This window comes from Colletotrichum fioriniae, assembly GCF_027942845.1.
Source record: "Colletotrichum fioriniae strain IMI 355084 chromosome Unknown scaffold_1, whole genome shotgun sequence".
Taxonomy (NCBI): Eukaryota; Fungi; Ascomycota; class Sordariomycetes; order Glomerellales; family Glomerellaceae; genus Colletotrichum; species Colletotrichum fioriniae.
Window position 1 is genome coordinate 1,093,326 of NW_027076837.1, and position 16,619 is coordinate 1,109,944.

General features: G+C 51.7%; 6 protein-coding genes across 6 annotated transcripts; 3 read left to right on the plus strand and 3 right to left on the minus strand.

Annotated features, from left to right (window-relative positions):
* Positions 1 to 54: 54 nt before the first annotated feature.
* On the minus strand, positions 55 to 1,640 carry N0V96_000299 (uncharacterized protein; the record flags this gene model as incomplete). The annotated part of the gene is made up of 4 exons (XM_065755896.1): positions 55 to 742; positions 835 to 1,240; positions 1,292 to 1,347; positions 1,375 to 1,640. The coding sequence occupies 4 exons, from the start codon at positions 1,638 to 1,640 to the stop codon at positions 55 to 57; spliced, it is 1,416 nt and encodes a 471-aa protein (XP_065615136.1).
* A 4,075-nt stretch (positions 1,641 to 5,715) lies between these two features.
* On the minus strand, positions 5,716 to 6,849 carry CHT2_1 (Chitinase 2; the record flags this gene model as incomplete). The annotated part of the gene is made up of 2 exons (XM_053195436.2): positions 5,716 to 6,293; positions 6,366 to 6,849. The coding sequence occupies 2 exons, from the start codon at positions 6,847 to 6,849 to the stop codon at positions 5,716 to 5,718; spliced, it is 1,062 nt and encodes a 353-aa protein (XP_053047089.2).
* Positions 6,850 to 7,899: 1,050 nt separating this feature from the next.
* On the plus strand, positions 7,900 to 9,081 carry N0V96_000301 (uncharacterized protein; the record flags this gene model as incomplete). Its single annotated transcript, XM_053195437.2, has 2 exons — positions 7,900 to 8,099; positions 8,172 to 9,081. 2 exons carry the CDS (start codon positions 7,900 to 7,902, stop codon positions 9,079 to 9,081), a joined length of 1,110 nt encoding a protein of 369 aa, XP_053047090.2.
* A 312-nt stretch (positions 9,082 to 9,393) lies between these two features.
* N0V96_000302 (uncharacterized protein) lies at positions 9,394 to 10,358 on the plus strand (the record flags this gene model as incomplete). The annotated part of the gene is given in 2 exon segments (XM_053195438.2): positions 9,394 to 9,400; positions 9,418 to 10,358. The coding sequence occupies 2 exon segments, from the start codon at positions 9,394 to 9,396 to the stop codon at positions 10,356 to 10,358; spliced, it is 948 nt and encodes a 315-aa protein (XP_053047091.2).
* A 3,210-nt stretch (positions 10,359 to 13,568) lies between these two features.
* Positions 13,569 to 15,021, plus strand: N0V96_000303 (uncharacterized protein; the record flags this gene model as incomplete). Its single annotated transcript, XM_065755897.1, has 4 exons — positions 13,569 to 13,574; positions 14,191 to 14,579; positions 14,639 to 14,709; positions 14,777 to 15,021. 4 exons carry the CDS (start codon positions 13,569 to 13,571, stop codon positions 15,019 to 15,021), a joined length of 711 nt encoding a protein of 236 aa, XP_065615137.1.
* A 518-nt stretch (positions 15,022 to 15,539) lies between these two features.
* On the minus strand, positions 15,540 to 16,163 carry N0V96_000304 (uncharacterized protein; the record flags this gene model as incomplete). Its single annotated transcript, XM_065755898.1, has 1 exon — positions 15,540 to 16,163. The coding sequence occupies one exon, from the start codon at positions 16,161 to 16,163 to the stop codon at positions 15,540 to 15,542; it is 624 nt and encodes a 207-aa protein (XP_065615138.1).
* Positions 16,164 to 16,619: the final 456 nt, after the last annotated feature.

Genomic DNA, 16,619 nt, shown 5'->3' on the forward strand with positions numbered 1-16,619 from the left:
TGCCTCGGCCGCGTGGTCTCGATAGTGTAGTGCGCTTGATTTGTAACCCCTCTTTCAGGTGTCTTTTGGCCATGATCCAATCTTCGCGATTGTTGTCGGCAGGGTGGGATCCTCGTCGCAATTCGTGCCGTCCCATATCTTGGTGCTAAATTCTTGCGTGGCCCACGGGGCTTGGATGTTTGGCAATGCCAGTGATTTTTGAGCCGCCGAGAGACCCTTGATCGATGAATCGTCTTCAAAGTTGGTGATATCGAAAGAGTCGTCGAGGGTAAGCTGACTCGCCTGGCTCGTACTTGGTTGGTGGCCCTGAGTAGGAGGGACCCTTTCGATTTCGACGACTACCTCCCTCGTTCTGTAAATCGCCATCTTGGGCTGTCCGTCGGCGTCGGTAGCGTTCGCGGCACCTATCGAAGGTCTCCGACTGCTCGGACCGGAGCTGACGGCAGCGACGTTAACTCCTCGCAATGCGGGTATCTTTGGCTTCGCCACATTGTTGAGTTCGATGGGATTCGGGGGTTGGCTGCTGATCGTGGCATCGATCCCACCGACAGGGCGACCTCTCGCGTAAGTAGGTAACTGCAAGCTGTACTCGGACGGCTGATACGAGTCTCGGTTCCCGTTGAAGTCGGCAGCAGATAGGATGCCGAGATCGCGTTTCCGAGCAACCTTTCCAATCAGCTCGGCCATCGACATTTCGATCTTGAGCTTGACCATGTATGCCAAGGGGTGGAATTGCATATAACTAAAGAGCAACGTTAGTGCGCTGTGCACACTTACCCAAATCCCACCGTCATGTCCACAACGAGAGTTTGGGATTCGCGCAAGACCACCTACACAAATGTGTTGTTGAGGCTCATCATCGCAATGATAAGCACGTCCATGCTCAAAGAAAACCCAATGATGAACATGTTGAACTGCGTCAGTCGCTTGTACTTAGTCAGGCCGTGGGTAACCAAGTTCTTCTGGACGATGCGCACGAAGTAGATGTTGAGCGCGCCGTCGACAATCAGGTAGATGACCTTTTCGCAGCGATCCCACCACTCGTTGATTTCGATATATCTTTCTGATATCTGTAACCGAGCCGGCACCCAAATGTTGTAGACGGAAATGTTGATGGCGGTGATCAGTACGGCGACGCCCACTTTAAGTCGCCATGCCCGCTTCTGGTTGGTAAGAAGAATGGCGCATCGGTTAATGATGATTTGGAGAAGAAATTGAACCTGGAGAGCCCAAGTGGTCACTGTGGTGGTCAGTAGATGGCCCAGCGGACAAGGCAGTAGTGGTAACCTACAGATGCAGAAGTAGAATGCAAAGCTGAAGACGCCGGCAGTCAGAATCATTTCGATACTGTCTTGGAGTAGTGTGTTGACTTACCTTGGCGGTATGATGCCTTTGAGATGCAGCCAACATATAGTGCTGAAGATGATGCACACGAGAATCTCCAGCCAAATCATCCAGATATATGAGTTGCGGTAGATACGATCGCCTTGCCGCCTATACATGGCGGTGGTCTGCTTGATCGCCGTCCATACTGTGAGCCAACCGAAGCCGAGAGTGAAGCCCCAGGCCAGAGATGCAATGACCATGTCATCTTCGGAGACCTCTTCGAGCTTGAAGTGCGGGGAGAGGAGGGTCATCATGATTGACCAGCCTGAACATCATAGCAGCGAGGCTGAGACATTAACAGATATTATTCCGTATTCTGCTTCATGACCGGAAGAGGTTGGTGTTAGTGGAGAGTTGAGATGAGAAGGAACAGGAACTGACAAAAGGGATTAAACAACAGAACTTACCGAGAGCATGGTCAACAAAGAGTGGTTCCACAACGTCATGCACAATTGGAAGTGAAAAATCGAAAATGTCTAGCAGGGTCCCGATCTGGCTTTTCAAAAACTTGGGCTCGTTCGTGGCCGGTTCAAGAACGGAGAGCGGACGAGCACAGGAGGGGGGCTGAGAGTTAGAATGCGCAGAGGGCTGGTGTTTTTGAGGCGAGCCCTTTAGGCTAGCAGCAAACACTCAGAGTAGCGTTGCGATCGGACCCAAGACGTCGTGTTTCATGGGCGAGTCAGGGAACGGTACACGCACAACGGTACGGATGGCGTCGCCTTCAACGAGCCAACACACACTAACACTAGAACATTTTTTCACTGCAGCATGGAAGAAAACCAGCCTTCTGCCGCAGGTAACCCACGCTGGAAGCAAACGGCGGCTTCATCCTTCCAAGGCGAGGCCCAGTCGGGGTAAGTGTCAACGCGAGAGAAGAAACCATGCAGCGCCGGCCATTCCGATGGGAGATGAGGGTCAGAAGTAACGTTCGCTAGTGGGTGCTGTTTTCTCCCCTAATCGCGAAAACGCAGAGCATGTGAGCAAAATGGTCAATCTCCCAAGGGCAGTTACAGTCTCCTGTTGAAAGAAGATGGCCCTTGCTGGCTGACAACGTGGAGGGAGCAGCCAGAACTCTGCTGATGGTGCCAGTGGAGAGCAAAGCCAAATATTGAACGACATGGAATGCGAGAGCGGCAGAAGATCGGCCATGGAAGCGGTGAGGGACATGTCTGCAGCTGTTAAGGCGCCGATCCCTGGCAAGGTGTCATTGGGACATGACTTGGTCGTCGGCATTAGGGCGGGCGACTTAACCCCAAAAGAGACTTTCGTGGCTGCGAAGCTGAGGGATGAGAGGCCCAACGAAGGGAGGGAGTGGGCAGAAAGAAGAAAGCTTGGCATCTGATCTTCGCGGCGAATTCTGCGCTTGGGGACTGTCTTCTCGTCAGCGTAGAAACGTACATGGACGAATCGAACACGAGATGCTACTGTTGGCTCCGGGATCACCCAAGCCGGTCTTTTCTTCTATTTCAAAAGTCCGTACGGATAGTTAAAAAAGAAGTGTGGTGAGCACGTGGCTCGTGCATCTGGGGTGAAGAAGCTGCTCGGATTAGCCCTGGGCTGGCGGAGGTGGCCGACAACCTCCTGTATCTTGAGGACAAAGCAGAGTTTCTTGATGCTTCGCTTGAAACTCCCATCCAAGATTGGCAACATATGCTTCTCAGGAGTTAATCTGGTTCTGCAAGAAGACGGCGGGAATGCCGCGGGCGCCGTGTAACCATCTCGAGGTTTCCTGATCAAACCCCGTAGAGCCTCCTGGACGAGCCGTAGTAGCGGTGCCGGATGTTGCACTCCGGTCATTGGAAATTGTCCAAGTAAGAGCCATTTCATATTAACGAGACTTCGTATTCCCTCAGGCTTCGGGATACATGGATGTGCTTGTCGGAAGTGACTGCGAAGGTTTCGACCCAAATCTAGCCCATGGAACGTGCGCCGACTATCGTCTTGGTAATTGGAACATGAAATCTGCGGTTGCTTGGGGTTTGAAGAGACGAAGACCTTTCCTTGCATTTGCCGTCCTCCTGGCTCCGCTTACGCATAGTAAGGTAGCTATCGGATATTGGGGATTTCGGGCAATTATCTTGGAGCACGTCGCCCTCATCCTTGACGTGAGGTCATATATGATATTGGTGTGGCAGGACGGCTTTTCGTTGGAAGGATATAAACGCGCGTTCTGGAAACGTTCCATCAGAGAGACGGGATGCATGGATCAGCGACCCGGCGCGGATCTCATCTCCTTCCTTCTTTTTGAGCCTGGAGATTCGGTGGGGTTCGGCATCTCGCAGCGTTGCAGTAAGGCGCAAATACGGTGTTGGCGAAAGACACATGTCTTTGCATACAATCGCATGCTGCAGTCATACCGAAAGCTGTCGGCGCAATTAGCCCCCCTCCCCAAAGTCCATGTCCGTAGGGTACTTGAGTCATCGTTTGCGGGGCATCCGAAGGTTAGTGGCATGCAAAAGACGGGCAGCGCACTGGAGCCAGAACATCACGTAATGGTTTGTGATGTCGTTGTGAGTTTAGGTCGCACCGAGGCTATGGTTCCTTTCCCGCAATATCTTCGGCTAGAGGCTGATTGACAAGAAGAAAGCTGCGGCATTGAGCCCCTGAGGAGCGGGCCGTCCGCAAATCTTCTCGAAGCCGGGTTTCACGATGGGGCTAGTTCTCCCATCTTGGCTCCAAGATTAGCTCGAGGTCCCAACGCATGGGGATGACATCTTTCTCGGTCGTTGGCCGCAGCAGCCTAGCGGAGAGACCGGCAGCGATGTCGGCAGCGATAGCGGTAGGGTTGTCGTGCATACGCGGGGGAACCACCACTGCCTGAATCAAGTCGTGATGATTTTGTTCGATGGACAACACACGTGCAACAGGCGGGCGTCGATTTGAGATAAGCACAATTGCTTGGCCGGTGATAGAAGACATCTTTTTCCGCCCTTGTCGGAGCCGATTAGTCGAACGTCAGTCCGTCAACCCGGCAGCTGGTTAGCTTTTCGGCGAATTACAAGAAGCTTCATGTTGACGTTCCGGTGGCATAACTCTGGAAGTGTGGGAATAAGAAGGAGTGAGCAGATGTTGGCGAGTCATTGGGCTTAGTCTAGCCGTCTGCGAGCCTTCAAGTGGTCTGGCGAGATGGGACGGACAGAACGACAGCACAGAAGGTTTTCCAAGCGTCCCCACCATCATCGAATGGTGCACCGAGAGCCGAGAGGTTTGGTCGTAAGACGCGAATGAGGTAGCCTTCGGGGAAAACTCCGGTCTCTCCTAACTGCCGTACCGCGAGGGGCCCGGATCTGTCATCTCCGTTTCGAGTATGCATGTCGGCAGCATGTACTACAATTAGTTTGTAATCTTCGGGCCGCGGACAACTAGAGAGTTTCAGTAACTGGCTTTGAATCTGAAGGTTCGACGATGTCCCCCATCCGAGGCCTTCGCTCGCCGTCTCCAGCAAATCGGTTGTCATCCAATGTTGTGGTCCAAGTCATCCAACAAGAGGTAGTTGCAAGTCGAGAGCAAGTGTATACGTGCGTAGCAAGGCAGTGAAGTTGGATTATCGGATCTGCGATGTGCAGTGGGATGGATGGAGTGGAACGGTGGGAGGCTGTGGGTTTGCGGAGGAAGATCCCAGCAGGTGGAGAATGGCATCTGTGCCCACTGCCCGCTGTCGTGCTCACGACTTCACCATAGCATCTCACGTGACAGCCTCTCAAAGGTGTCGTAGGTCCATGCCATGACATTATTCATGGTCAACTGCAAGTTCTTTCGCCAGAACCTTTAGCTGACATTAGTATGTTGTATTACTATGGTGGCTCCTTCTCATGTACAAACGTGCCAAAGATATTTATGTACTTGACCCCACGTTCCGCTCTCGAAATCAACTGCATATGCCATACCCGGGTTGGCATCCAGCACCGCAATAGAGATCCGAATTACCACACCATCCATTTTTGCTGCAGCATTGGTAGTCACCGTTGCCTCGGCAAGTAGCTACTCCTGCGCCACACGCTCCGTCTCTTGCGACCGGCAGCCCTGAGCTCCCACCGCTGCCTGAGCTACCGCCGGAACTACCACCGGTATTACCACTGGAGCTGCCACCGGAGCTGCCTTCTGAGCTGCTTCCCGCGCTGCATGTACCGAAGCCCGACTGGCAACCCGTTCCGCAGTAAGCACTTGTTGTCCCGCAGTATCCATACGCACTGCAGCAGTATCCGTTACCACAAGATCCAATACCGGAACCGCAAGAACCAGGCGCGCCGGGGTTGGGCTGTGTCGGTGTTGTCGATGTCGCCGGTTGGCTAGAAGATGCCGTCGTTGTTGATGGCGCCTACGTGTTTGTTAGCTGGGTGATACTCCTTCTGGAATTCGTTCACCTACTTGGCAGCTTGCAAGCCGTGTGTCTGATGCAGCCCCCTGCAGCCAAATCTTCATGGTAGCTTGAAAGGATTTGCCGTTATAGGGGTTGCTATCACCACGAGTTGCTTCCCAAACGGCCACGCCTCCGAACGAGGGCCGGCAGTAGTACGCGCTGATGAGATTATTTGCCTGCTGATGGGTGATGTAGTTCCCAGCATTCGCGGCATCTGAAGAACCAGGTAGGGTGATGAACACCTTTGCGTCTCTGCTAGGGGTGTTCGATAGCCATTGAACCCAGGCATCAAATGTGAACCCGGCTTGCTGATATGTCGCACCGGGGGTGTAGGACGGATTACTAGCCGCCCAAGTCGCAGCTGAGCAACTAGGAGTGTTGTAAAACTGAACAAAGATCATGTCGAACTTAGCGGCGGAGATCATGGCAGCCATGTTGGCATCTGGAACGACGCATTGAGGAGCGCCAGTCAGGTAGTATTGCTTCGATGCTGTTGCGTAGAATGTACGCAAAAGGGTGACCAGGGCAATGTAGCCTTCCGAGTTGTCTGAAGGCAGCTAAGTATCAGCTGCCACTCATGAACTGCATGGGAAAGGGGACGGCAAAGATGTCAACCGACCTGTGGATGGATGCTCTATATCCATATCGAACCCGTCAACCTCAACCGCTTGTCCGTTGTAATCGAATGGACGAGGTCCTGTCCAGTTGGGATCTTTCGGTCCGAACATGTACCACAAGTAAGTTGCGAGGAGTTCACCCTCGTTTCTGCCTGTGAGCTGGTATGATACTACGCCGCCTCCGAGCGATAGTAAGATCTTCTTGCCATACTGCTGCTGGCATACTGGGATCTGAGCATTGAGGCTAGGGCAGTTTGACTGCAACTGATCCTTCGAAGGATCAAGGACACCGTTGAAGCCAGGACCCGGGTAAACTTGGCCGCCGCATCGATTACCAAAGTTTGTTCCAGGGTATCCGTTTGCCTGGGCTGGGAAAAGATGCACGAACGAGAGAACAATAACATCGATCTCGGGCTGCTGGCATTGGTTGATCAGGTCGCCCTGGTTCGGACCTTGCCCCTGTCGTATTATCAGCCACAAGACCATGACGACGATTTCAGAGTGCATCTACTTACATAGTAGACGACAACGTTGTTCTTCGAAGTTGGGTCGAAAGCTGCAGAACACAATGAGACTGCTATGCCTAACAAGACGAATAGACTGGACAGCGCCATCGCAGCAAAGTGGTGGTGTATGGGGTATCAAAGGAAGACAAGTGGGAAGAAAGAGACAGAAGAGGGCGACAAATTTCCGACAGCCCCAATATTGGCTTGAACGCGGGATTCCTCGTGATGTTGGAGGCAATGAGGACTTCAGTAACGATGACGTCGGCGCCCCAGGTCTAGGAAACTGGGAAGGCGAGTGACTTGCTGGCTGCTTCTCCATGATGAATGCACCTCGAGGGTCCTTCTTTCTCTAAATAACATCTGGAAACTACAGGGACAATCGCACCTCCCGCATTCTACATCCTCCATCTTCCAAGAGCCAGGCGGGAACTCCTCCCATCACGACCCCTCCTTCTCTCCTGCGGTCCTGCCGTGGGCGGAAAGTGTCCAGAAAAGAAATGCGGCGGAAATAGTCCTCCCTCCCCGCTGGGCGTTATTGCGGTGCAGAATTCCGCGACAGAGTCCGATGGCGTCGCCAATTCAACTTTCCCCGTCACGTTCCCTCTTGTTCTGCAAGGGCGACCGTTACCCCTTGACTCATCCTGCCACCAAAACCGATAAAGGGCAAGATCGTGTGAAGAGGGGGTTGGGGTCATCCTCTACGCGACGCGTGAGAAATGTGAGGAATCTACTGGATCGACTATCGAGGTTGGTTTTTGCATCATTCTGAATGGTTTAAGGACCATCTTTCCTTCACATTGCGCCCGCGATTGAGCTTTTCCGCACGGCCGAAACGTTCGGTGCTTTTCGGTGGGGCCGTGCCGCCGAGACCGCCGAATGCCCCACCGAAACCGCCGACAGAGACCTGAAGGCTCCGTTCGCACACTTACTGCTGCCTGCTTCCATCGAAACTTAAAATGCATTCATTTCGTGACGCTCAGATGTAATTTTCTTGTAGAAATCATTGGCTTTAGAAAGGCGAACACCAAATATGGCCCTCCTCCCTCAGACGATGCGCTCTCTCGTCGCGCCAAAGCACTGCAGCCCAGCCGGCTGGGAAGTAGCTGAGGTGCCGGTGCCGACCATTACTAGCCAGACGGACGTTATAATTCGGGTGAAAGCTGGAGCTATAATGATGGGCGACTGCCAGAGAGCCAAGGGTTCCCCAATCGTTGCACTACGCAAAGAAAGGTACATTATCATTAATGGCTGGGTCCATTGACCAATCTTCACACGCAGCGCTAACAACGTATTTGTCTTCAGTTTTCCCATCAAAATTGGCTGCGAGGGCTCAGGAATCATCGCAGCTGTTGGCACGGAGGTCAAAACCCTCAAAGTAGGCGACGCAGTGTACGGGCTATGCTTCACCCGACCAGCCTTCAGCATCCCCGACCCAGGCTTCTGCTCCGAGTACGCCGTTGGGCCGGAGAGGCTTTTCCTGCCAAAACCACCACATATGAGCTTCGAAGAGGCTGCCTCTCTTTTGGGGTACACCGTCACCGCATACCAGACCCTTAGATGCGGGCTTGCCATGGCAGGAGAGGAATCGCTGGAAGGCAAGACCGTCTTCATTCCCGGAGCCCTGAGCGGTGGAGGCTTCAGCGCGATTCAAGTTGCCAAGAACGTCTTTGGCGCCAGCAAGATTATTTCCACGGTTTCAACTCCTAAGATGGGCCTTGTGGGGCAGTACCTGCCGGGGATGGTTGATCAACTGATTGATTACACCACCACCGACGTCGGTTCTGTCGTACCCAAAGGAAGCTTGGACTTCATGTTCAACACGCAGTGGAATACTATGGGTCCCGGAAAACCCCTTCTCAACCCGAAGACGGGCATAATCATGTCTATCGCATCTATACCTCCACCAGCTTTGACGAAAGAGCTCCTGGGAGCCGCAATGGTTCCCTTCTGGGTTGTCTGGGTGCTGAACTTAGCCCAGCTGTGGTACTCGTTCTTGTTACGCGGCACGAATATCAAGCACGAATTCGTGTCTGGCAATCCCGAGATCAGGGAAGACTTGGAAAAGGCCGGTGAGCTTATCGCTACTGGCAAGGTCAAAGGCGTCTTTCGAGAGGTGGACCTGGCGGACTTGAAGTCGGTGAGGGAAGAGTGTGAGAAGGTGAACAGTGGCAAGGGAGGGATCGGGAGATGCATAATAAGAGTCGACCCCTGAAGCAACCTCCCACTTGAAGCTCACAAGCAACTTTCATATCAAGATCATATACACATTTCAATGTACACATACGGAGCAATTGATTTCTCAGCACTCCCGATCAACACAATTCATTTGATTGCGCATCAATAGGCCGATATCTCATACTCGGAATTCAAAGGCCGTCGACAGATTAAGAAACTGTCATTGGCTTCGTGTGGAAGGATTCGCGTACGTAATCGTGTCGCATCCCAAGATGTGGCTCAGGTGGCGCCCATAAACAGTCAGATTGATCCAACGTCCATTCAACCTACCATGACATGATCTGAGGTGATGTTTAGTTTGGCAGGTTCACAGCACGACTCATCGTAGTTGCAGTCATGTCAAAAGACCAATCCCTCCTCCTCCCAAATGGCCGCACCCTCAGCTATACCACATTCGGCATCACCCCACAACCGAACCAACCAACAATCTTCCACTTCCACGGCCTCCCGGGCTCTCACCACGAAGGCCAACCCGTCCATGAAGAAGCCGCCAAGCGCAATATCTGCGTCGTCGCCATAACGCGCCCGGGCTACGGTGGTTCAACCTTCCAGCCCAACCGCACAATCCTCTCGTTCCCCCAAGATGTCCTTCACCTTGCAGACCACCTCGGCATCCAGCGCTTCGCCGTACTGGGAATCTCCGGCGGCGCTCCATACGCCCTCGCTTGTCTCCACTCCATCCCAGCACCACGGCTCGCCGGCGTGGCAATCGTCTCCGGAATGTTTCCATCGGAGCTGGGTCTGAGCGGCATGATGCTCATGAACCGCCTTCTCTTCAACATTGCGCCGTGGTCGCCGGGACTCATCGAGGCCATTGCCGACTGGGAAGTTGGGAATTTCGCTCGGGACTCTGAGCACCCGGAAAGGCTCGCCCAAGCGACGGCTGATGCCTTCAAGAATCGTCCGGTTGAGGATCGGGAAGCGTTGTATGCTGATGACGGCAAGATCTTGCAGGTTTTGGAGCAGAGCACGCGCGAGGCATTTCGTGAGAGTAGTCGTGGATTTGCATGGGAAGCGAAACTATTTGGAAGTCCTTGGGGGTTCGAGTTGAAGAATTTGGTTGTACAGGAAGGGAAGCTGGTTATCTGGCATGCGGGCAAGGATGTCAACGTCCCATTGCGGATGGCCGAGGAGGCGGCAAAACTGATTCAAGGTGTGGAACTCAGGGTTGATCAAGAAGAGGCGCACATCAGTTTGATTTCACGTCGGATTGGAGAGGTAGTCGACAAACTTGCAGAGATGTTGAGATCCTAACCATTCGATGTAGGTGCATTCAACACGGCAACACGCCAATAGTCCAAGATTCTAGGTTGTCCAAAGACTTTTGGGGTGACATGAAGGATGTTTGTTGCTCCATTGGTGAAAGGTGTTCTCTATCTTCAACTGGAGAACACCGACCTGCAGAATGATACGATGCGTGCATGCAATGCCTGCAATCCATGCCAAATGAGTCGACCATCCGGTTGGTTTGCTTCGAGAAAGCGACTGCGCCGGGTACGAGACCCGCTGTTGCTGCGTTGACGAACTTCTGGTTCGTTCTCTAACTCCGGATAAAAGCGAGGCAGTGGATCTTCGAATGCGAGAACTGATTTTAGATGTGATATTTCATGCATAGACCGGCGACTTGCACCAACACCAGATAGTTCCCCGGACCTTGCCGCTGGTCCCTGGCACTAAGGACCCCTCTTCCCTCAGATTTACGATTTAAGATACTTTGATATCTCACTTGCATCCAAGGAACCCTACTCATCGTTGTTCCCCTTCGTTGCTTGTTTCGAAAAAGACATCAAGCTCCTGAAATGACAGGTTCAATTCCCACGTCTCCTTCGCCAGCTGTGGTCGCGAAGTCAAACTCATCTTCGCCAAGAAGGAATGAAGTTTCGGAGAATGATGATCTCGCTGTACAAACCGGGAACAACCAGATCGAAGTTGACGATACGGCTAGTGTTCGTGGAGCCCCCCAGTAACAGTATATCACGAAAGGGGTTGCTCACATGCGCAATAGCTCAACGAGACAGTATCGTCCATTGACGATCGGATGTACGCTCTTACCTTTCACGATGCTTGGCCTTGTCTAAGTGCTGACTACCATTTCCAGCTCGACTTATACAGCGTCTCTATCATCTAGCGTAGTAGACTATCCTACCGAAAACGGTCGACGCTACCACGCATTTCGAGCGGGCAGTACGTGACAGTCACTAGTCTGATTGAGGATGTAGCTCAGTAGCTGATAGTACAACAGCATACCTTGGGCCCAATGACGAAGTAAGAAGAACTGTTATTATTCAAGCAGTGCCGTGGACCGACTGATATGATTCCAACCGGATAGAGCGAAATGGATAGACTAGACTTGAACCACATGTTGGTGATGAAGACGATTGGACGAAAGCTCTTTCTAGCCCCGATTCCGCCTCAGAGTATCCATAGAATCCTTGACATCGGCACCGGCACTGGAATCTGTATGTCTCTGTGATCAATAGCGCGCTACCCGTATTATGCTGAGTCGACTTCTAGGGGCTATCGAGGCAGCGGATGTGTTTGAGAACGCAGAGGTATTCAAGCGCAATACCCAAGACCGCAAGGTCGTCGTCTATCACCCTTCTCTGACCATGCGCATAGATCCTGGGAATTGATCTTAGTGCGATTCAGCCCTTATGGTAGGAGCGATTCTCAGAGGCGATAGTCTGGAGAGAGAAGTGCTCCACTAACCACTTGAGAACTAGGGTGCCGCCTAATGTGAAATTCGAGGTTGACGATATTGAGAGTCCGTGGGTGAACGACCACAAATACGATTTCATCTTCTGCCGGTACATGGCAGGCTCCATTGCAGACTGGGAAAAGCTCATCAAGAACATTTCTGAGTACATTTCATCGTGACATAATTTCTCCCGCCGCTAATCAGATGGACAGCAACTTGGCTCCTGGAGGTTGGGTCGAATTCCAGGACTACGATATTTCCATCGTTTCGGATGACGGCACATTGACCGAAAAGCATCATATTTCCAAGTGGATGAGTCTTCTCATCGAAGCATGCGATAGTATTGGGCGTGATCCTCGCCCTGGACCCAAAATTGAAGGCTGGGTCAAAGACGCTGGGTTTGTCGATGTGGTCCATCAAAAGTTCAGGATGCCCATCGGCCCATGGCCCAAGGATCCGCACCACAAGGATGTCGGTATGACGAACTTGATCCAGCTTCTAGATGGACTGGAAGGGTTCAGTTTGCGGGCATTCTGCGGTATACTCGGCTGGGCGAAGGAGGAAGTCTTGGTTCTTCTTGCTCAAGTGCGCGCTGAGTTGAAGTCTGGGAGTTTTCATGCTCGCAGTGCAATGTGAGTCGAATCCATCACTCATGAGGTGTACACGCAAAACGCACTCACTAACTTCTTTCCAGTCATGTGGTCTATGCACAAAAGCCTGAGGGAAAAACGGAGGACTGATGTGAAAGAGAACATGGCGTTCGTGATGGGTGATCTCGTCAATCAGATTTGGCGATGTGAATCGAGAACCTTTTTAAACTTGACCGTCTCGCACCAAGCCACTCTACATCTTTTGGGAAGATCTCCCCTACTGCAAATCACATGCACTCTTTCCATGTGCCACAATGTGGCTCAAGTGCGGCTAGAGCAATGGAGCCGTCTACCAATCGCGCGATTGAATTCAGAATGCTGGTGAACTAGCGTCTGTCCAGGGCGATGCCGGGTGAGACATCACATCTGCTAACGGGATCTCGAGGTATGGTGCTCATTTATAGGTACCGGATGGAACCGATGAGGATCCCGCTCCGGCCAACTAGGCCCGATGCGTCTACAAGCCCGCTCCCGCTCAATCCATCCGGCTGATTCTCCAAGCCATCGACGCCCTGTTTGCTGTTTGACAAGAGTCTCGCCCCAGACACCTCACCGAAACCGAACCATGGTGGCCGGAATCAAGCGAGACTGTCAGCCTGCGAGAGGTGGCTCTTTGAGCAGCCACGCCGCCGAGATGGACCATTTTGCAGCCATGTCTCGTGGGCTTTTTGTCTGGAATGCGTGGTTCTTGTTGCTAGAGTACAACGGGTAGATGGTTTTAATGGAAGACCCCCTCTCGAGACTGTCTATTTGTGCTACCCTTTTTCTTGAAAGTAATTTTCAGGTGTCACAAAAACCGTCAAGGACGCGCTATATTCGATTTCTTGGCGGTCATCAGAGATTAACTTCGAATTTGCTCATTAGAGCCAAGGCCGTTGATTGACATCATGCGGGCAACCTTGGTGGCCCTTCTCGTCTGCGTGACAACAATCTTCGCCCAACAGCCAACTCTACCCGATGTGCCAGGTCTTTCACTCGACGATAACCCCCCCTGCGCTGTAAGAAGACTATAAGCACCCCCGTCGGCGACTAATTACGGCGGTATTAACTTGAAGTGTAGCTGCCTTGCCTCCTGGGAGGCCTCAATCAAACGAACTGCCCCACGAATGATCAAACATGTCTGTGTCAGGATGGCGACTTTATCAAATTCGTGGAAGGATGTGTTGTCATGAGCTGCCCGCTCAAGTACGCCATTAGTATGTCTTGGTCCGCCTTGGTGCGGAAGTTATCTGTCTGACGTCTGCTGCAGTCACGCAAAACATCACCTGGACCGCGTGTGATTTTCCTCTGCACAATGAGGTACCAGCAACAAAAGTCGCTCGGATCGTCCTGTTTGCGATGCTTCCAACACTCGCCATCATCCTTCGGCTGATAACGAAGTTTGCTCGGCTATCACCGTGGGGTTGGGATGACTACACTATTATTGTGGCATACGTAGGTCGCCGACCAGTTCGGAAAGGCCTGACCAAGACATTAATATGATATTTGAAGATTCTACTCGTGGCGTACGTGTCGTTGCACGTCTTTCGTAAGCTACCAAGGAGATTCTCAACACCGAAAATGCGCTGACATTATTGGATAGTCGAGGATAACGGTGCTGGGAGAGATTTATGGACTCTCAGTGACTCACAGATCACCCATTTCTTCAAGGTATCTAAAGCCTGCCGCTTCTGCGCGGACTTCCTAAGTCTGCACGCCTTGGACCTGGGGCTATCGTTGCTAATATCAATCTCTACAGGGCTTCTACGCATTACAAACGTTGTATCATTCCTGCATCGACATCATCAAGGCATCGATTCTCTTCATGTACCTTCGAATCTTTCATCTGCCCGGCGAAAGGATCACCATAGCGTTGTGGGTTACGCAGGTCCTCAACCTTATGAACGGCATCATCTTCATCTTCGTCGGCCTGTTTCAGTGCAATCCCGTCAGTCTGGCCTGGACATTTTGGACAGGAGATGCGACTGGAAAGTGTATCGACATCGTCTACCTCGCGCTGGCACACGCCGGTATCAACATCGCGCTTGACGTTTGGATGCTGGTTCTTCCTCTAACCCAAGTTTGGGGCATGAACCTGGCTCGCCGCAAGAAGTTTGCCATCATGTTCATGTTCAGTCTCGGTCTGTTGTGAGTAGCTCAACATTCATATCATGAAGCATCGTGGGTCACTAACGCATTGGGTTCAGTCTCACTGTTGTAAGCTGCATCCGGATCAAAGCAATCTTAGATTTTAGAAAAGATCCGCTTAATCCTACCGGTAAGCTGCTGACCACTTCGCTCCACATGATGAAGCCTTAGTACTGATACGTCTCTCTTCTTCGCAGTGGCCATGATGCCAAGCGTCATTTGGACGGACCTTGAGCTGTATGTCGGAATTTTCACGGCTTGCATACCAACTCTTCGTCAATTCTTTGTTCGGTTCATTCTTGGACAGTCAGAAAAGAAGAAGCGCTTGAACTCGGCTGCGGCTGAGTATAGAAGCTCAATTCTCACGCCGAAGAAGGGTGGATCGCAGCAAATTAGCGAGCTCGACACCATAGATGAGAGCAGCCACAATAATTCTCCATAAAATCGTAAGATTATTATTGTTGGGCTCTTCCCGTCCGTACGTATTTTACTTAGGTTAGGCAGAGACTTGGTATTGTCATGTGTACTGGTAGATATAATGATTCAAAGTTGCCATTCACTTTGCAAGAAGACGAGCCGCATTTTCCTGGGGCTATCTTAATTCTCTGGAAGGCTTTTTGGTGAGGTCTCCCGACATCTCTCGACTATCGCATGAATCTGATCAACTGCATGTTGCCACCATCTGAGAATCTGTGTTGACGGACAGAAAAGTAAAAAGAAAAGTGCTTATATTCAGAAACTCAGTCGGCTCATCATGTATTCCTGCTTCAGAGAGTAATGATTTATTATAGGATGAGATCTCAGGTATCTTCCTGAAGTAACCGAAGAAAAAAAGGGCAAGTAGAAGAGAAAGAAGAGGTCAAACAGTCGTCATAAAGAAGTAGATTAGGAACGTCCATAAGAGCCACCATCCAGGAGCGATCAATCGGTTCTACATAGAAGTATGCGGGTCGAATCTCGCTATGATTGAGGCCCTTGAGTGGATTGAGGAAACTCGTTTGTTGCGATGGAGGCTTGAGAAGGAGAAATTGTCGTGGTGTCGCCCTGACCAGCGAGAGTCAGAATCGCTTCTGTTTCCCTCGGCATCGTCATCGACGCTTCTTCACCGTTGTACAAGTCCTCTTCGATCTGATTCTCAAATTCACCGTCATCCAAGCCCTCGAGGCTTCCAATGAATAGATCATCTTCCCAGGCTTGTGCATCGTCATTTTCTTCGGCCCAAATCATTCTGCCTCGTCTTTTGGCCTGGGGCATGCCGGGCAACACATTGTCGCGGTATGCTCTTGGAATTTGACCGACACCGTTACCCTCTTGAATCCCTCTGTCGTCGTACTCTGTACTATTGAGCTCGCGACATTCGTACGGCGGTTGATTCTTGCGTTGCTGTAGAACTCGCCTTAACAGTGTGAGATCCGGCAAGCCTCTATAACTTTGCGTGTGTTGCGCAAGGTCAGGATGCTGCCCGGCGGCGTAAAACTCGTCGTTGGTCAAAAAGGACCCATCCAGAGTCATCAGGCGTAAGAACTTTGGGCCGGCATTTGTTGTCCCGAAGTCCGTACCACTTCGTGTCTTTTGGGAGACCATCCCAGTCGGTAATCTTGAAGATAGCTCTTGCCGTTTCAATTGAAACCCAGCTTGTTACCGCTAGAAATTACATCGGTCAACAAGCTAAACAGGTATAGTTGTGGGTTCAAACCTACTATTTGTACCGTCCACGCCTTTAGCAGTTCGACTATTGGCGTTGACGGTTCTGATAAACTTGCTCTGAATGAAAGACGTCACGGTACTGGTGCGGGTAGTCGAAGATTGAGCGCCATTCTTGTTACAAAACCCACGCCACATGGCTCCGGCTTTGCGGTTCTCATCGTACGGGAGAAAACGAATTCGTTGCACCATGCCTTTCTCTTCTGCTTCATTAGCCTTGGGCCAAAAGTAACGAGGTGGAAACTCGTCTCTGTCACAGCCAACAGCCATGTCATTTCCGTATTTATCCTTCTTCGGCAGACCGTTCGCATGCCTCAAAACACGACGTGGCACAAA